Below are 20,950 nucleotides of genomic sequence, written 5' to 3'. Positions count from 1 at the left end.
CACTGAATGTGCCGTCAGCTTACGCGTGCGCACGAACGCTGTCGCGAGGGGGAAAGCCTGAGCCTGACATCACTTTGCCACACTTTGCGCTTTTGCGCAACGGCACTGCGATGGTTTGTACATAACCTATCGGCCAGTTGTTTTGATGATCATCCAGTTGCCTGTTGCTGCGACTGACAGTCTCGCGGGATATGATCGAGCAACGTAAAAGCGCGCGATGATCACGAGGATGATCTGCGCCCGATCAACCTGAGCGTGAGGACAGCGTGAGTGACATCGTTCACCTGAACGTCGGCGGTACCAGGTAGCTCCCTGTCACTTGTTGTTTCGTTTCCTCCCTCGCCGTTTCGATGCTTACAGGATTTTAATTCCAGGAAGTTGAGGCATCGCTTAGCTCTGTTAACTCCAGCTGCAGAATGTTGCTTTCTGTTTCTCGCACGGCATCTTGCGCTTTTATTTAACATTTTTCTTTGAAGAATAAAAAAAAAGAGTCGGTGCAAAATATTTGTCTCTCTTCAGATTCTCCACGTCCCGCCAAACGCTGTCGTGGATTCAGGACTCGTTCTTCACGGCGCTGCTGAGCAACCGCATCGACAGCCACAAGGACGAGAGTGGCGCGCTGTTCATCGACAGGGACCCAAAGTTGTTCTCCATTATATTGAATTACCTGCGAGCGAAGGATATTGATCTGAAGACTGTGGACATTCGCACCCTGAGACACGAGGCTGAGTACTATGGCATCACTCCGCTGGTCAAGCGCCTGATGCTCTGCGAAGACCTGACGCAGTCGTCCTGCGGTGATGTGCTGTTCTACGGCTACCTGCCACCTCCAAGTAAGCCAGAATAATTGCAGAGTGTAATTGTAATTAAAATGAGATTGATGTAGCTTGATAATTACAACGACTCCTTTTTCCTTGAAGACATACTACTTCAAGAACCCATCGCGATAACGTCGAACGTCAGCGAAGTGACCGTTCATGCTCGAATCGGCGCCACTGCAAATTCCAGAACCGATGGGTCGTCCAATGGACTGGTCCTCGCAAGCTGCGGCGACCAGCAGCTCTACGAATCAGAATCCCACTGGTAATTGAAGATTTCTGTCTATAGTTCAGCCGCGTGAAAATTCTTTATGCTCATTGAAGAAACCGATTTATATAAAGTATAGTTATATAATATCGATTTAATTAGGATAGAGCCTCTGAGGGCAGTGATGACACTTAGAGATAGTAGGTATATGACTGATATATTTTTTTTAAATTAACAAAAAGTCGGAAGAAAGAAGAGAGTAGGAGGATGAGTGAGGATGAAGAAGAATGAAGGAGCTCGAAAAATCTTCTCATTTATTGGCATCAATGCACTTTTCATACCCTTTTTTATATTTGTTACAAGTTTTAAATATCTTGAATAATTCTTGAAAAAGTTCCTTTTTAATATAACCCTTGTCACGAAACAAAAGACCGGTAAGTTTTTTTAGTCAAATTTGCCACAGGTTTTCTATCGTCAATATTGCCTTTTGTCAGCGTAAATGCTTGAATTTCTCCTTTCTCATTAATTATCAAATGTAATTTTAAGCCGAAAAACCAGCCATATGTACTCTTGCTTAATTTTGCAATTCCGGCAAAAACCGTATTTCTTGATATTCTTTTTGCATGGCAAACTGCAATAGAAGTTGCATCTATATATGAAATTCCTGTATTTCTTGCCTGTCCAAATAACCATTGTGACAATAACGCTAAGTACCACAAAATCCGTGGTTTTAAGGCAATGAATCGTTCATACGAGGGTAGAGTTAAAAACTCTGATTTGTATAATAATTTGAGATAACATACGTAAAAAGATTTGAAATTTTTACATCTGGAGTGGTGATAAAGCAAAATTATTGTTAAAATTTCAGAGTATTTGATTTCTGGTATTCTAGTAGCCATTGGACAGATAGCTCATCTGCACAATTTTTATCAATAGCATTATGTTTAGTTGAGGTATGAATTCGGGAAAGTATTTCACGAAAACTCGTTGACTTTGAGTTAATTCAGATTTTAATTGAACATAGGATTGAATAAAGTTGTACAGGAGACGATGTTCTCCGATCGAAACAGATTTTGCACGAGACGCAACGTTCTAACGCCGATTTGATTACGTTCGATACGATTTGATTAGCTCGCTCTTCTATGCTTTATTGAGATAAAGCTGAGATCGGCTGTTCGCTGGAAAGTAGACATCGAGTCGACGGTACGGCAGGGGGGGGGGGAGACGCAAACAATTCCATATTTGGTCATAGTCGTGTCGCGGTCAGCTGTCAACAGCTGACTCAATGGAAACAATAACACATGAGCGACGCGAGATCAAGACGCGATATCGGGGAACGACGCTTTCTCTGAATTCCGTTTTAACACATTACAAAAATCATCAATGAAACACAGACACACAGAAAATTTCTGTTATATTTTTATTCATGGCTGTGGTTTTAAAGCATTTAATGGGAGTTTATCCTTTTTTCTTGCCTTTTCTACCGTTTGTTAATCCATAGTTGGGGGTTGAAGGCTTTTTTATCGACATATAAAAATTTTTTCTGTTGCATCTTTTCAAGCAATAAAATATACTAAATCAAGAATATTGGTAATTCTTTATAGGGAAGGTAGTCATGCATGTAGGAAATTCTGATGGTCAGTAGTCAGGAACTCCTCGTCAAGTCAGCAGTCCAAGAGAACAATCATCAGATTCGTTAGGAAGTGGAGCAGGAAGATCTGACAATAATTGGGGACATGATCAACAACAAGCTTTTCAGCAGGTTAATGTTCTAGCAGATAATAGTTGCTTATTTTGGGCTGTTACTCTTGCTCATTTAATACCTGTTAAAGACAATGATGTTTTATTTCAACAAAGATATGAAGCTTTGTTTGGAAGTGAAGAAATTGTATCTCAAAGCTTGAGTAGTGTTAGAACGTCAATTCAGAATTACAATCCTTTAGATGGTGTTCCTGACAGTAACAGACTTAGAGAATTAATAAGAGAAACATTTCGTAATAGAATAGTCAACTATATGTCAGATAACAGGAGCATATTTGAAAGATTTATTGCAGGAGATTTTGATAAGTATTTAGATGATATGAGAAACTCTGGTACTTGGGGAGGTGAACCTGAAATAAAAGCAATGAGTAAAATGCTTAGCGCTAGCATTAGTGTTTCTGGTGCAACTGAAAGCCAATATGAGAATGGTAATACTCGAATGCAGTTGTTCCATGTGGACTTATCAGGAACCGGTGGAGCACCAAATCATTACAATTTTGGTTTAGAACAAAGTATTATCAATAATTATCAAGAAAGGCTGGTGAAGGATACCTTTAGAAAGTTAAAAAAATCTTATGATGATTGTGATCCTAATGATTTTACAGATAATTCCATCAATAATATTAAAAATAATGAGATATCTTTAGACAGAAAGACTGTTGAGGATGTTGCAAAAATTAAGTGGTATGGAAACAGCAAAGTAATATTTAAAGTAACTTCAGTAAACGAGCTAGATAATCAGTTGTTAGAGCAATATCAAACAGAATTGGGAAAACCTGAAAATCAAGAAAAGTTATTGGCAGTTATGATTGATTTGGGTAACCTGCATTGGGTAACATTGGTGATCCATTGTAAAAATCAACAATTTCATGGTTATTATGTTGCAAGAGCTGTATGCCAGAGCTGTATGGAAGAGCTGCGCCAAAGAATCAACACTATTAAAGATGCATGGAGCCAGATTAACAATGGTCAAAATAATAATATTGAAGACTATACAATCATCAACAAGCATACAGATAAGTACAACTCTGGAATGTTTGCTTTTAAAGATGCAGAATCTATCATACAAAACTTGCAGGGCAAAAGTGTAAATGTACGAAACCAAATACGAAAGCTATTTAAACAGGACACTTATTACTCTTCTCTTAAAGAGGATAGGAAAAAGCTTGTGAAACAACTAGAGGAGAAAAACAAAATGGAAAATAAGATAAAAGTGTGCTCAGAGCTTTTTAACAATTTAAATTTAAACCAAATGAAAATTGAAAAATTCTCTTACGAAAACGTAAACGTGTTTCTATTCTTTCTAGAAGCAATTGCATTAGAAGACTCGCCTCATTTAAGTAAAGATTATCTAGAAAAGATCAAAAACGAAATTATTGGAAGTGACAATTTAGCTTTGGCAAAGACAATACGGAACGACCTGTTTCTACATTGTAATTATGAGAGAGTAGTAGAAAAAGTTAATCTTGACCAAGAAATGGCGAAGCTTTTTAAAGCCAATATTAGCTGCAGAACTTTTTTTCGAAGGTTAAGATATTACGTGAGTCAAGTTGATGGAAAGCTCAAATCTGATAGAGTGCAAAGTTATAGCGTGCAACTCGATCATGAGCCTAAAAACTTTCTAAAAACAATAAATGAGATAGAGGACATGCAAACTACACAATGTTTTGGTAGAGTCTTGAATAGCGATAAAATACAGGGAAAATTATCGAAACTGTTTAAAAACTGTATAAAGCAAATTGGGAATAAACCAAACGTAGCAAAAGGGGAAGAAATAATGTTTAATCTTACTGTAAACATTATGCCTATTTTGGGAAAGATGTATTCTGAATCACGAAATAAATTGAGCGTTAAGGGATTGGAGGAAATAAGAAAATTTAGAAATGAATTTTTTCATAATTTTCACGCACATGGTGATAGTTCTCTACAAAGGAATTTGATACTAAAACAGGGAATACACAAGTTACTAGATTACTTTTTTAAGTACTACTTTAGCCGAAAAGTCTTCAAAGAATTCAAGAACCTAACTCCTGCTTGTTCTAGTCAGCAAACAATTGAGCAAAAAATCTCAAAGTTATTACAACGTACCCAGGACAATTTTAAGAAATATTACCTTGCGAATGAAAGTAATAATGTTGAACCAGTAGTGGAGTTGACCAGAAGGGGAGTTGAAAGTAACTTAACACTCTCAAATTTTGTATGTGAGTATCTAAAGTTAATGTCTGTTATTGATAATGAATATGTAATAAAAGAAAGAGAGGTGAGACGTAAAAAAAACAAAAACCAAGTAATAAATAGGGAATTGAAAAGTATTGATAGAAAACGGATATATAACAAATTTAAAATGCTGAAAGAATCATTTAAAGCTGACAATAAGAATGACAATAAGAAACAGTTAATAAGAGGTCTTAGAAAAAGACTCAGAACTGAATATGGAATATGGATACCAGAGCTTTATCTCAAACAAATGTTTGAATACTATGTAATAAGTGATAACCCACTCACAATCAGTCAATTTGAAATAGTTAATAACGATGTTTGCGCTCTTATATCTATTAGGGACGATTACAAGTTACCTACCCAAAAGGTTATCGCAATTTATGATAAATTCATTAAGGGAGAAGAGATTTTTAATTTGTTAGAATTAAAATTAACTACTCAACAAAAGTCGTCTATTGAAGAGAAGCTTGGCAGCCTTAAAAGTAGAAGAAATAAATCCATAAATCTTTCTTCAGACTTTAATGTGGAAAATGATAAAGGTAAAAAAATTGATGGGTTAGTGGATGTAGTAAAAACCACTAGAAACTTGCTTGAGATGTTAGATGATCATATTCTATATCCTTTTTTATCTATGACCATAGAAGAAATGTTTAGTGATGAGATATTTTTAGACTATTTATTAAATGAAAAAATAGATATCACTCAGGATTTTTTAACTAAATTTCTAAAGGTAGAGTATATAACACCTTACGTTATTGAGTTAATAATAGCAAACAAGTTAACACAAGGGGTTATTACAACTCAAGGATTTTCTAACATAATAGAAAATTCAAAAAATAATATTCAAAACATGTACTGTTTATTTAAAAACCCTAAACATGTTGCAGAAATTTTAGGAGCTTTAAGTAATAATTCAGGAAAAATTGAATTAGTAAAAGAAGCTTTTAGATTATTAAAAAATACAGTTGATAAGTTGTATAGTAACGAGGAGTATGACCTAGTACTTGAACTTTTGGAAGTTGAAGAAGTTGATTCTATAAAAAATGTTTTGCTTAGCAAAGATAGTTCAGATTTGGATGTTTTGCATGTTCAACGTACTATGGCACGAGTAAAAAACCAGAAGGGCTGCTATAAAGATGCGCTAGAGATTTTTACCAGCATACAAGGAAAAATACAGTATGTAGAAAATTTAAATACATTGCATGATAGTTCTAGAATGGAAGACATCGAGCTTAATAAGCTTTATTTATTAGTCTCAAGTGATATAGCATATACCAAACATTTGATGGGTAACTATGAGGACTCAAATGAAGAGTACAAAATTTTATATGACAGAGTGATGAAACTTGCAATTAACAGTGATGTAAGTAAATTGTCGTATGAGATTTATGACAATATTTTGAAATCGGAAAAATATCTAAATATTTTAGCATTGGATTCAAAGTATCTTAATATTTTGAAAATCAGAAGTGATATCGCTTATGAACTTACATCTTTAGCTAATGCGAAACAAAAGTCTTTGCCAAACAAAAGATTACAAGATGAAACGAAATTCAATGAAGTGTTACAACATTATCAAGATGCACTTAACATTTATGAAGAGGTTTATGAAATAAAAAGAACTGATGCAGTAGTTAGTCAAGATATTGTGAAGAATATACGTGATATTGCATTTGTTAATAATAACCTTGCTAGTTTAAAATCATCTAATCACAAAAATGAGGTAAGGCTAAATCAAACATTAAGTCATTATAATAAGGCTTTTGAAATGTATGCCAGGGTACTTACAATTCAAGAAAAAGAGCAATGGGAAACTCACCCAGCAAATTCAAGAACTGTGCAAGATATTCTGCATGCTGCACGTAATATTGCATATACGCATAATAAGCTTGGTGATTTAAAACTATCAATAAGCAATCCAGAGGAAGCACTACGACATTACAAAGAAGCACTAGTAACTTACGAAGAGGCTCTTGAGATTCAAAACAACCTAAAACATGAACATACTTTAAACACTCTACGTGATATCGCACACACAAATAATAATCTTGGCAGATTAAAATCACAAGACAATCCAGTAGAAGCATTGGAACACTACAAAAAAGCATCTGAAATATATGAAAAGGTTCTTGAGATTCAAAACAACAACCTAGATAAAGAACATGAACATACTTTAAACACTCTACGTGATATTGCACACACAAATAATAACCTTGGTAGATTAAAATCACAAGACAATCCAATAGAAGCATTGAAACACTACGAAAAAGCATCTAAAATATATAAAGAGGTTCTTGAGATTCAAATAAGAACACTAGGTGAAGAGCATGATAAAACTAAGAAGACTAAAAAAAAACTTGAAGATACAAAAGCTTGGATGAATAAATAAGCTTGTCTTTTCGATTCTAATATCACCTTGTCTTTCTGATGTAGAAGTAATTGGATTGTTTGGAAATAATATTGGTAGGTAGTTTAGGCTATGAAAAGAATAGAGGTATAATCTGTCAAATGGAAGAAAATTTACAACAGAATTCAAAGTAGAAGCTATGAAATTAGTTGAAAAATCAGGAAAGCTAATAGCAAAAATAGCAAGACAGTTAAATGTATAGTTCTTCTCATAATAATCCAAACAAGATAAAATATGGTTTTACAGTAAGCAGAGTTAAGTATAACAACACACATAGTTATGTTTTGTTCGGACTATTGACTAAGAAGGGCTATAAACCCTGGTGGATTAGGCCGGTGGATAAAAAAGTATAAAAGAAGCTTTGGACAACCGTTAGACTATGTATCCGTTCAGCTAAGCGGTGTGAGAGACAATAGACAGGAGATTTTGGAAAGGGTTTAATTTCTTTTGTTTCCAAGTCAAATATAATGAAATTATTCGTTCAAGGAATGTTTTTCCTCGTTCAGATTGTGTAAAATATGAGTTTTTGCGATAAACGACATAATGGTTTGGTAGAGACTATGGTCCATATTCTCAGTTCACTTTTATCAATAAATGCGCGTATTTATTTCTGATATTCTGTAATATATGTAACGTGAACTATACAGTCCTGGCAAAAAGTTCCGGAACGGTTAAAAATCTTGGAAAATAATGATTTAGTGGAAAAATGTTTCAAGCAGAAAGTATAGGGCTTAAAAAAATCTATTAGATGATGATATATAGTTGACCTTGGTATGACCTTGGAAAGCCCGGTCATGGTCAACATAAAAATCTTAAATGGAAACCCCTATTTTTTATTACATATTCTTGTAGATTAGTTCGAGAGTTTTTCGAAACGCTATAATAAATTTTTTTCTCGTACGTACTTTTTGACTTATAAGGCTTGAAGGTTATACAGTACCGCCGGCATTAGAATTACCCAAGGTGTACCGCGTGGAGGTTGCGCGGTCGGATTTACACCTCTTTTGTGTGTGTGTGTGTGTGTGCGCGCGCGCGCGCGTGCGTGTGCGTGCGTGCGTGCGTATTTGTGCGTGTATGAGTGTGTACCATGCGGTACACCTTGGGTAATTCTAATGCCGGCGGTACTGTGTAACCTTCAAGCCTTATAAGTCAAAAAGTACGTAAGAGAAAAAAATTTATTATAGCATTTCGAAAAGCTCTCGAACTGAGCTACAAGAATATGTAATAAAAAATAGGGGTTTCCATTTAAGATTTTTATGTTGACCATGACCGGGCTTTCCAAGGTCATACCAAGGTCAAATATATATCATCATCTAATAGATTTTTTTGAGCCCTATACTTTTTGTTTGAAACATTTTTCCACTAAATCATTATTTTCCAAGATTTTTAACCGTTCCGGAACTTTTTGCCAGCACTGTATACTAAATGCACGCATTTATCATAAAAGTGAGTTGAGAATATGGACCTATAACTTTAAATCCCACAATTAGGTTCATCCGTTATAGTCCCCCCCAAAGAACCGTGCATGCAGCTTTCCCGCACACGGCTCCACAATATAGCATTCACAGCATTTGCTTTTGCTGCTATCTGCTTTATATACCTAATGAACTTTGATTAACAGTAATATCAATGTTATGATTTCTCTTATTCAATGAAACTATTATGTAAGACATACTACTTACATGATTGAGTGGTAAATTAATAATTATAATATTGATATGATATTATTGTTGCTTGATGTTTATAATGGGTATTAAACGATACAGCTAATAGCATTATATCGCCAATATATAAATTCTGAGAAATGAATGAATTCTGAGATTGTTCGACGAATGTTGCAAAAGTAGACAGTATTATAGGCATGGTTGTCAGTATAGGTATATTTTCTCAGAACCATCTCAGCGCATGCACGCACACAACACGCACACGATGTGCTGTTATGTTAGATATGTATGACAATAATATGTTAACTTCTCTCTTTTATTTTCTTATTATAAACAAAAGTTTTATTATTATATAAAATATTTGAGATGTAAACAGGTTTATTATCCCAAATAGCACCGTACATCTTATGGACGTCCGTTTTACATCCATTTTATTACCATAGGTCCATGGACATAATAAAGTCGTCCATTGTATATCCATACAAGGACATACAATGGATATACGTAACGAATATCCATTGGACATCCATTTAAGATTCCCTTTATATAACTAATTTATGGATATATACTGTACATCCAGTGGACGTTTGTACATGGACTTACTTTGGATTTATTTATACTATCAATTTTTTGTCATAAAAAATAGTTGTAAGGCATAGCGTTACTTTATCTGTCACGTAAAGGGTATATTTTAATTTTTCGTCGTCGTTTATAATTTTTTATGGCGCGTGATACGCATATACGTAAAACCGATATTACGTTTGTACGTCGTACGATAAATTTTTTAAGCCTACTGAATGGCTAATTTCCAGAGATTCAAGAAATGTTTTATCCTATACTAGTCACTCATTGTCAGTAGGCTTAAAAAATTTGTCATACGACAAATATATTGTATACGTAATATCCGCGGCCTTATGGACCCAATAAGCACAAATACGTCCAATGTATGTACGATGGACGTCCATGCCGGACATTGTGTACAGCCAGCGGACTTCCATATCAACTACAGCGGAAGTACAAAGGCATCCATTGTACATCCGTTTGCAACTCCAATAGACATCCATAAGACATCCATTATTGAACATTTATTCATTTAAAATAAAATATACATTATTAAAGACATTATTTTATATTTATACATGGTGTCTCAAAACCTCTGTACAATACTTTAATAGCGTATTCTAAAGGTAAAATGTAACTGTGACAAAATTGTTTAGCGACAAATCATTATAAAAATCACGCAATTTATTATTATTATTTATATAATAATTGTATTTAAGATTTTAATATGTATTTAAAACTAAAAATATTTAATAATTAGGTCCCAGGTTCGATTCCTGGCTGGGATGATATTTTTCGCAATACAGTTAATTAATGAGGTAATTTGAGATTCCTTCCTATCTGAAGGTAATACTGCGTTTCTCAAAGACTGACAAATCCCGTCGGCGCGCAGTTTTAAAGTTCGATTCCGACCATCTGAATCAATGCCGGTTAAATGACCGATTAATTTCTTTCCGTCATTCTTTCAGTCTAAATTTCACCGGCGAAGAAATTATGTGTGTGTGTCTTGAACTGGAATTTAAGTTCGCATCTTTCAAATCTCAATTTAATTTAAATGGTCGATAAATCAGTCGATGTCTCGCGAGAGAGAATCGAAGCGAAGCGCCGCTGCCTTCACGTCGCTCGCTCGGTTGAGGAGAGGTACTGGCCACTGCGCTCTGCGCATAGTCGCATTTGCGCAGCGGCACTGCGATGATTTGTACATAACCTATTGGCAAGTTGTTTTGATGATCATCCAGTTGGCTGTTGCTGCGACTGACAGTCTCGCGGGATATGATTGAGCAACGTACAAGCGCGCGATGATCACGAGGATGCCTGCGCCCGATCAACCTGAGCGTGAGGACAGCGTGAGCGACATCGTTCACCTGAACGTCGGCGGCACCAGGTAGCTCCCTGTCACTTGTTGTTTCGTTTCCTCCCTCACCGTTTCGATGCTTACAGGATTTTAATTCTGGGAAGTTGAGGCATCGCTTAGCTCTGTTAACTCCAGCTGCAGAATGTTGCTTCCTGTTTCTCGCACGGCATCTTGCGCTTTATTTATTTAACATTTTTCTTTGAAGAATAAAAAAAGAGTCGGTGTAAAATATTGTTCTCTCTCCAGATTCTCCACGTCCCGCCAAACGCTGTCGTGGATTCAGGACTCGTTCTTCACGGCGCTGCTGAGCAACCGCATCGACAGCCACAAGGACGAGAGTGGCGCGCTGTTCATCGACAGGGACCCAAAGTTGTTCTCCATTATATTGAATTACCTGCGAACGAAGGATATTGATCTGAAGACTGTGGACATTCGCACCCTGAGACACGAGGCTGAGTACTATGGCATCACTCCGCTGGTCAAGCGCCTGATGCTCTGCGAAGACCTGACGCAGTCGTCCTGCGGTGATGTGCTGTTCTATGGCTACCTGCCACCCCCAAGTAAGCCAGAACAATTGCAGAGTGTAATTGTAATTACAATGAGATTGATGTAGCTTGATAATTACAACGACTCCTTTTTCCTTGAAGACATACCACTTCAAGAACCCATCGCGATAACGTCAAACGTCAGCGAAGTGACTGTTCATGCTCGAATCGGCGCCACTGCAAATTCCAGAACCGATGGGTCCTCCACCTCGCAAGCTGCGGCGACCAGCAGCTCCACGAATCAGAATTCCACTGGTAATTGAAGATTTCTGTCTATAGTTCAGTCGCGTGAAAATTCTTTATGCTCATTGAAGAAGCTCATTACAAGATTTATGTAATGTGTTATTATAATATCGATTTAATTAGGATAGAGCCTCTGAGGGCAATGATGACACTTAGAGATAGTAGGTATATGACTGATATATTTTTTAAAAATTAAAAAAAAGAAAGAAAAAGAACGGAATTGAACGAAATAAACTCGCTTTCGGTCTCTACGTCGATTCGCCCGCAATTTGAATCCGATCTCACAAATTTCCTACTCGTCTGGCTAAAACAATCATCGCTCCTTGGCCCTTACAGCTCGGCCAGCCTGACGAGGTTGTCCTCGATCTAATTCTCATACAAAATAAAATCCTCCATTAAATAAAAATTCACTTCGCTATTCCAAAAAGAAATAATGAAATATTGCGAAGGAAAGACTGACAGAGGATTATTCTACAGCAGGTCCTCAGAGCCACAAGGGAGCGCTGGGAACGCACGTGAGGAACTCCTCGTTGGACTATCGACTGCCGCAGCGCGGCCTCCCGCATTCCCGCACACCGTCGCTAGATCTCAGGCACGTGAGGAACAATTCGGCGGATCTGAATAAGTTTTACAAAAACGATATCAGTCTGGTATTTGGCTCGCATCAAGGTGAGGACTGACGAATCGTTAGAGCAAGACGCTAGAATATTATGGAGAAGGAAGGATTTTTATATTACATTGTTCATGATTTCTTATTTAATTAATTTTGCAGTTTTATAAATATCTATTCTAAATATATTTTATATCGTCACCGTTACATTTCGTGCGCAGTCTCGTCGTGGGTGGATCCGCTGAGGGTGCAGATCATAAAGGCGCACCACAACTGGATCGTGATCGCGTACGCGCACTTCATAACGTGCTACCGGCTGAAGGATTCGTCTGGCTGGCAGCACGTGTTCACCAGTCCGCACATCGAGTGCACGATCGAACGGGTGGCGATAAACGCGAAGATGGGCAGCGGCGTGGACGGCAAGATGGTCGCCATCTCCTACGACAGCCAAGTCAGGCTGTGGGGCGTGTCCGAGGAAGGGATCAGGGTGAACGTGGGCACGTTCAACCTGAGCGTGCGCGTCGAGTACCTGTTCTTCATCGGCAGCCAGCTGGTCGCGCTCTCGCCGACCGGCAAGATCGGCGTCTGGCATGCGATGACCCATCACTGGCAAATCCAGGACGTCGTGCCCATCCTGTCCTTCGACACGGCCGGATCCTTCCTGCTGCTCGGCTGCAAGAACGGCTCCATCTATTACATCGGTGAGCGAAGATGGGAATTGCATTCTGCTTTAAAATGTTGAAGGAATTGAATTTCCAGCTGAAGAAATATTTAATATTAATATCCTTTTCCAATAATTCTGATTATGTGATTGCAGACATGCAGAAGTTTCCTTTGCGAATGAAGGATAACGACCTGCTCGTGACCGAACTGTATCGCGACCCGAGCTGCGACCCCATAACTGCGATATCCGTGTATTTGACGCCAAAGACAAGTAAGCTTCCCTTTACATTTATCTTTCCCCTCTATCTTAACGTAGCAAACTCGACAAGTAATCCAAGATACAGAAATCCGAGGTAAAATTCTCTCAATTGGCGGTAGCTCTAGTGTCGTTCGCGAAAATGCGAATCTCAACGAGTGACGTGTACCTTAGATCGTCCACGTTACGGCTGCTTACTGCAGAATGTAATAATAACAGACACGTCACCGTTAGCAGCTTGGTTAATCTCGCAACGATCACAATTTCGATCGCGCATTACGATAGAACGAAAATTGTTGTTTCAGAAGTTTCGGAAAATTAATTATCAAGTTAATCATTCATGCATATAGATATATAGATTATATTTATTAATAATTTATACACATTTTATTTATGTAAGATATCGTTAGGGGAACTTTCATCAGTTTCATGTGTTGGTTTCCAAAGATATTAACGAGAGTTTATTATTACATTCTTTGCTTCTCATCATTTCTCGTACAACTGGATAAATAGCACAAGGCAAGTATGGTGGTAAAATTTACGGAAAAGTTTTTTGTTTCTCGTTTCACCTTTCAGTTTCGCGTTTCTCTCATCCGCCTCTCTCTCTGTCTTCTTCGTTGCATCAAATCACATGACAATCGTGCAATTAGATTAACGACGACGATAATAACGTACACTCTTCCTTCCTCTCATCAGATCAGAGTTCTATTCGTGAATGCACTGGCGCACAGTCGTGCACCTTCCTTCACGCGCGGCGCAACAACAAAATTATCTGTACTTGCAAAAAACGCATTCGTCTCTTTCTTTTTTTTTAATCGCAAGGCACGTACCCTTGATTCCAGTAGAGGACGAGTGCAAGTGCTCGGGTAGACGAGAGAATGTGGACTCTCACGAGCACTTGTGAGCAGTGTCGGAGTTTGCACGACTCACACACACATACACACACACACACACACACGCAGCCCTGCTATCCTTATGCGTCCAGTTGTACTTAACGCAGTGTTCTCTTCTAAATCTGGTCTCTTCGTGTGTATTATTATTTCCTCCGCGCAGTGGATTCCGTTCGGATCTCTTGTTCTCGTGAAGCTGCTTGCTCGCTACTCCTATACTATATTAATATGTTCCATGCCAGCATCTGAGAGGGGGAGGGGAGGTAATAGAAAATGTGTATCTTTGCTTGCATAATTTCTTTTCTTTTTTTATTGGTATATAGCGACGTATTTGTAAGTAACTCACCGCGACATCTCATCTTGTTCTTAGAGTAAATCACTGTAGATTGAGTTCGATTGAATATATGTGTGTGTTAATTAATGTCTAGCTGCTTGATGATACAAAACAGGAATCGCAATTTTACAGTTTTTTTTTGTTTTATGTTCTTGCTCGTCACAGATAAGATAACTGTTGCTTGTTGCTGCAATAAAACGCGGCGCGACGTGACCGTCGTGAGCTTCAGAATATATAATTTACGTCTCGTTTACTTTGTATTAATAACACGTCCAAGCATCTGCGTTATTCGAATATTGTTACTGTGCCTACACTTTCAATGTCTTTCACAATATTTATTCATAATTGTGAACAATTGATCCTCTGATACACTACAAGAATTTCTTCATCTCCAAAACTCTATCTCTAAATCCATACATAGTATGAAATCCAATTGTTTAATAATTTAATTGTATAAGCTCGAAATCTCAACGAATTCGTATCGCTAATGTTACGCAATCAGATAGTTAATTTATTATTATTAATCTCCGAGTGCATCAGACGATTGGTTACCGCGATGCGAGGAATATATCCTAAACCTTCACCGCTCTCTAGGTCTCTGCGGAAACTGGATTGAGATCGCCTATGGCACGAAATCCGGGAGTGTCAGAGTGATCGTCCAGCATCCCGAAACTGTCGGACACGGTCCGCAGTTGTTTCAAACGTTCACGGTGCATCAGAGCAGTGTGACCAAGGTACTTCGTCAGTTTCGTTCAACTCGCTCACTGATTAAATTTCTAAATCAAGCGACTGAGTGTACAGTATTTCAATTCGTGGCGCGTTTCGCAGGTAACGCTGTCGGAGAAGTATCTGGTTTCGGTTTGCTCGGAGTACAACCACGTCAGAAGCTGGGCGGTGACCAGATTCCGCGGCATGATCTCCACGCAGCCAGGCTCGACGCCCGAGGCCAGCTTCAAGATTGTCTCCCTGGAGGCGATCGACCCCTGCGTCAGCTACAACGCCGGCAACGATTTCGGTAACGCGCCGCTCGATTTGCAATTAATTTGATCACGCAGTCCTCCAAGATTTTCGACCGCTACGTTTTCGAGATTCTACCTTCTTCATTTATTCAACGGAAATGTTGGATCGCGCTGTGCAGGGCCGTTCGGTGAGCAGGACGACGAGCAAGTATTTGTGCAGAAAGTCGTCCCGGAGACGGACCAGTTGTTCGTACGACTGGCGTCGAACGGGAAGCGAGTCTGCGTGATACAGTCGGTCGACGGCAGTATCATAAGTTCGTTCTACGTGCACGAGTGTGAAGGCTCTAGTCGCATGGGCTCAAGGCCCAGACGTTTCATATTCACCGGCCACTCTAACGGCACTATACAAATGTGGGATCTCACAACGGCACTGGATCCGTCTTTCAACGCCACTCAAGGTACGTCATGCTCTCTCCCCCTCCCCTTCCCCGTCTCTCTGTCTCTCCTCCTATCTCTTCCTCTCTCCTCTTTCTTAACGCACTGACGTAACGCAGTCGTCGAACGTGAATCACCTACCTGAAAGTCTGCAGGAAGCCGATGATTAGAATGAATCACGTGTCTGAAATTCTACGGGAAGCGAGCGGTTATCCATTTTGCATGCGCGACCGCGGCGACGTTAACTTTCTTGACGCGTTAGGTGGATTTTCGCGAAGCGCAGCTCGCACGAACCGGTTTCGCTATCTGTTCGAAAATTATCCCGCCGAGATTTAAGATCGTGGATTACGATGGTCAAATTTGTTTTGTCACCTTTCCTGATTCAGCGAGAGACACCTCCGGTGGGCCGACGCCGGAGGAGCTCTGGAAGCTGTTGGACCAGTGCGACCTGAGCAACAGCCACTGCTCGACGCCCTGCATCAGCCCGTCGCCCTCGCTGATCGCGGCCGGATCGAGAATCAAGACGAGCAACATGCTGTTCCTCAATCAGTCGCAAAATCCAGACGCGACGCCCGGACCAAGCCAAGCGTAGGGACGCGCGAGCGAGCAGTTTCCACGTTTGCGCGATCAGAATCTACATTTATCTAGTTATTTATTTATCAGACGTTCGCGTAGTCGATAGTTCGTCGATGATCGTCCGAGGGAAGACTGACTGTACGTAGTCGCAGTTCCTAAATTCGCATCGGCCTTCAAGCACTCGCGCGTAAGGCAAGGCAAACCCCTCTTGCTTGCACCGAAAAATCATCGTCATTTTTATCTATTTATTACAACGTGAAAGTATCATTACGAGACGCGACATTTAATAATAATGAGCAAAGCGCTATTGACGAGTCTCTAATTGTTATTGAGTAACAATTCGTAATCGACGTAAATTAAAAATTATTACAAGTTCATAATTTATAATTATTATAATCATTAGAAGTTTATGAGGTCACTCGGGAACATTTGAGAGGAGTTCTATGAATATTTGCAAGTTTGATCACGCGCTTGTCGTTTATTGTTCGCCCAAAACAATTCGTCTTTGAAAAAAAAGAATTCCAGAAGAAAATTGAAGGCAAATGGAGATTCCACAGAGTTTATTGTTCAACGTTCACTTTTACGTCTTGCGTAAATCTATTTCGCAAGGTAAATTCAAGGTAAATTTATCGAGGACAAGGGATAAGCGTAGGATCATGATGACTGACAAATGATGCAAGTTAGACGTTTTGTTTAGAATTATATATTCTGTATCAATGTTATAAAGTGAAACGATCGTGCACGGAAATCAGATCGCCTCTCTCGTCGCAAAAAACAAAACGTTTAACAGATTTCGACGGACACTCGCACGAAATTGTCCTACGAGTCCTCGCGGGAATAATCTTGAGTATCGATTTCCGCAGCGATTTGTAGCTTTACTTCTTTTCTTTTTTACTTCACTATAAAACACTAATAGTATCACTTCAACATCATCGTATTAGTATACTCGTTAACACTTCTCGTACTCTCCGAACGTCGTTTAAAAAGTCGATCTTGCCGCGATATAAACTCGTGTCTCGATTAACAAGTGATATACACAATTACGCATTCGATTGAAAGATATTATTCACAAGAAAGGAAACCAGTGTCGTCCACGTCTTATATATATATACACATAAGTACTTACATGCCCTCGTTCTCAGTTGCACTGCATGTACACTGCCGTCAAAAAGTTTAAGAAAGAAAAAAAAAGTAACAAATAGAAATAGAAAATAAAATTGCTTCGAATTATAATGAAATTAAATTTTATTGGAGAAGGGAAACACGAAATAATAAAGTAATTGACACTATCCTTTGGGGATGAAATTATATAATCAAATCTTATTAATTTCTTCGGTCCGAAACTTTTTGACGGTAGTGTACACACACATATATGTATGTACGTGTACATGTACAATAGATACACTCATACAAAAGTGTATTTCTGTGACATTTCTGTTGCGCGCGACCGTTACTTCTGTGATGCAAATAAAAACATTTGGTTCGTGCGCGCACGGGGCGGCGTGTCACGCTTGGGTATATCTCGTCACTGCCATATCGTACGCACACACGCGCGCGCACACACATCGTATTTATATTACAGACTGTTATAAAAGTACGGACGATTATATAAAGATCGATCTGCAAACTTTCTCGCTAGACTTCATTGATCCAGTTAATTAATTACGCTAGAATAGTCTCTACGCTACGTGATCCCCGTTTACAAAAAAGATCTCCCTGAACAAATCGATGACGCTTTGGGACGTCCGCCCCGGCGGACCTCGCCTCGCGATGACGCACTTGGAGAGATTAATTCGTGAAGAATGATGGTGCACGAGGCGTCCCTCGCGCCTCGGCTTCGCGAACGGAGTTTACCTATATCCGACAGTTATTGTGATGCCTTTGTAATTACAGTTCAAAAAGTCTAATTAAATCTGAGGCACTACGGTGATACATCTTTTGTCGTAACAACGAGTCGAGTCCAAGTTGGAGCGCGGATTTGTCCGTGTTTGAGTTGAGAGTGCGTCGTTATCGTCGCATGTACATCACTGATATTAAATCCCTGCGAGACGCGACTCTTGAACAGACATATATATATATATATAAGCGTTATATATATATATATATATATACACTAGACACAAATATAAAATATCACACAACAATGTAAAACAGTTAAGTCGGTAATGGAGCAGTAGTTATGGCGTAGAAACTCCGTTAGAATTAATTAGAAGCTCCTGGCGTTTGCTCAAGCTCGCGCTCTGCTCAACTTGTCTCATACGGATTGCTTAGTCCAGAACAAGTTGTTGTTGAACAGCGACGGGTGCGTCATCGGCGTCAGCAGGAAGCACCAAGCGACCAGACCGATGACGAACAGGCAGAGCAGCCCGGCCCTCTTCAGCGGGTCCTTGTACGCCGCTATCTCGGAGAGATCGGGAAAGCCCATGTGATTGCAGAAGGAGTGCGCGGCGAACGGCGCTACGAAGTGTCCTGGAGAAAATACAAGCACGTGTGAGCAGCTCTTCACGAAGACTCGCGGATCGTGTGGAAGGGAAGAAAGTGCGATGCCCACCTGTCTTCGCGAAGAGGAAGGCTGCGTACGCTCCGAACAGTGTCGTGTACGCGGACTGGAAACCTAAATTCCATGCGGAGTTAACTTTTGTTTTCACTAGGAACATTTAATTATGTTTGTATAAATTTATTAATTCCTAATAATTAATTTATATAAATTATTTATACAGATTATTATTATTTACAACAGATTATATTTGTATAAATCTCTTTCTCTGAGATATCGAATGCCTGGTGAAAGATTATTCATTTCATTCGATTCCCGATATTTTCTTGGATGAAAAAACATAATTTTTCAGAGCGCGACGAACTTACAGGATATAAACAGCGCGTGCTTGATCCCCATGCCCATCTTCACCCTCCCGACCACGTGATGGAAGTGGGCCACCCCGAAGAACAGGGGGCACACGAATATGGCAGTAGCCGGCGTGAAGCACTGCAGGAGCAACGGCAGCATGCAGGCCCTGAAGGTCCACTCCTCGGAGAGGGGCGCGACCACCTGATTCCGCCACCAGATCAACGTCCGCACGCTTCCCAGCCAGTACATGGGCTCTGAGGAGTGAAGCTCGTGCTCGTTATTTTAATTACCGGACTCCTGCATGTCTTTTCGATTGGATTCGCAGGATACTGACCAGTGTACAGTCGCCACAAGCCATTGAAGCCCTGCAAGCTCAAGGGACCTAGGAACAGAATCATCGTTAGGAGCAACGGTATCACGGCAGCCTGTATGAAGCCCGACCATCGTAGACCCAACAGCTCCCACATGCTTGCCTGCCACATGTAACGCATAATTATATTATTTATAAATTTTATTTTTTATCTATTTATAAAATTTATTTTTTATGCTATTATGCGATTTTTGAGGAATATTGAGGACATTTTTGAGTCGACAATTACCTTTTGGAACACTTTCTCATTTAATCCAAAGTACAGAGGCGCTGGCGAGAGGAAAGTCATGATGAAGACGCTGAAGAATCGTTTCTTTATCGTTGACGGGTGCTCTCTGAAACACAAAAGTAGAATTTAATCATGAACAATGGAGAAAATTAATCGACACTTATTGATACCGCCGGACGAATGGAGTTTCAAACCTCCCGCCAGACCTCGCGGACGCCATGACACTGCCATTCGCTCGCGTTCAAATTTAAATATTCAAATTCGAACATTTAAATTTATACCAATCAGACATTTTGAGCATAGCACTTCTTCGCACTTAAAATTAATTAATGCCTATTTAAGTTTCCAAATAGAAATAAAAAAAAATATAAGCTCCCGATTTACAAAATGCGCCACGGTCGTAAAGCCACTAGAGCGATAACTCGATCGCCAGGAACGGACGTTCCCGCCGACTTGTCCAGCGGCGGCGGCGATGGAAAGAATAGATGGCGGCACCGCGCGCGGCACTTTGTGCGTCAGCGGAGACGTCGCTCAGTGAGCCATCTGGAGGCGGCGGAGTCGGTGCTGAACAGTCGCGATCCGCGTTCCATCGAATCGGCTTGGCGTGGACGAGGACGGGACGAAAGCGGCGAGTCCGTCGCTCATCCATCCCTCGTTCGCGGGGCGATAAAACGGGAGCAGGAGTGGCGAGCTCGCGAGAGGAAGAACCGCGAGGAGGGAACGGGAGCGGGACGCCCTCCGGGACTCGTCGGTTCGTCAGTGCGTTGTGCTGTCACTCGCATCGGCGCGGCCGATCGTCGTCGTCGTTTGTACCTGTTGTGCGGCGTACTCCAGACGTACAGGCTCGCCACGTAGACGACCGAGAGCGCGAGGCACGAGAGGATCGCGGACGCGCAGTTGTGCGGCTGCTCGTAACTCGGCTGCGCGGCGGCCTCCATAACTCCATAACCGATACCCGTCGCTCGTGTCGCGCTCCACTGCGAAAGGGGGGCTCGGTAA

The 20,950-nt window shown here is 40.0% G+C and overlaps 2 protein-coding genes across 6 annotated transcripts in view; one reads left to right on the top strand and one right to left on the bottom strand.

Annotated features, from left to right (window-relative positions):
• The window catches only part of LOC105278802 (BTB/POZ domain-containing protein KCTD3), a 26,171-nt gene extending 8,040 nt beyond the window's left edge, over positions 1-18,131 (top strand). Inside the window, exons 1-11 of one of the 4 annotated variants that reach the window (XM_026974398.1) lie at positions 58-304; positions 520-833; positions 921-1,083; positions 12,259-12,450; positions 12,613-13,092; positions 13,209-13,325; positions 14,443-14,463; positions 15,129-15,268; positions 15,363-15,549; positions 15,673-15,951; positions 16,315-18,131. In XM_026974398.1, the coding sequence (XP_026830199.1) occupies positions 978-1,083; positions 12,259-12,450; positions 12,613-13,092; positions 13,209-13,325; positions 14,443-14,463; positions 15,129-15,268; positions 15,363-15,549; positions 15,673-15,951; positions 16,315-16,520 (1,728 nt within the window). In that variant the 5' untranslated portion in view covers positions 58-304; positions 520-833; positions 921-977 and the 3' untranslated portion in view covers positions 16,521-18,131. Of the gene's footprint in view, positions 1-57; positions 305-519; positions 834-920; positions 1,084-2,630; positions 2,789-3,675; positions 7,757-12,258; positions 12,451-12,612; positions 13,093-13,208; positions 13,326-14,442; positions 14,464-15,128; positions 15,269-15,362; positions 15,550-15,672; positions 15,952-16,314 lie in introns of those variants that run through there. The other 3 variants (XM_026974399.1, XM_026974397.1, XM_026974396.1) reach the window with 3 other exon arrangements.
• On the bottom strand, positions 17,198-20,950 carry LOC105278801 (CAAX prenyl protease 2). Of its 2 annotated transcripts, XM_011338160.3 has the most exons (6): positions 20,765-20,916; positions 19,952-20,057; positions 19,687-19,825; positions 19,370-19,606; positions 19,056-19,118; positions 17,198-18,973 (listed from the first exon to the last, which is right to left on the bottom strand). In XM_011338160.3, the coding sequence occupies exons 1-6, from the start codon at positions 20,887-20,889 to the stop codon at positions 18,759-18,761; spliced, it is 885 nt and encodes a 294-aa protein (XP_011336462.3). In that variant the 5' UTR covers positions 20,890-20,916; the 3' UTR covers positions 17,198-18,758. The 2 variants fall into 2 exon arrangements, with proteins under 2 accessions (XP_011336462.3, XP_026830201.1); XM_026974400.1 differs by having other exon boundaries at positions 17,198-19,118; positions 20,765-20,950.

The sequence above is a fragment of the Ooceraea biroi genome, chromosome 12 (genome assembly GCF_003672135.1).
Source record: "Ooceraea biroi isolate clonal line C1 chromosome 12, Obir_v5.4, whole genome shotgun sequence".
NCBI lineage: Eukaryota > Metazoa > Arthropoda > Insecta > Hymenoptera > Formicidae > Ooceraea > Ooceraea biroi.
Note: the sequence above shows the minus strand (reverse complement) of the source record. Positions and strands in the feature narration are given on the sequence as shown.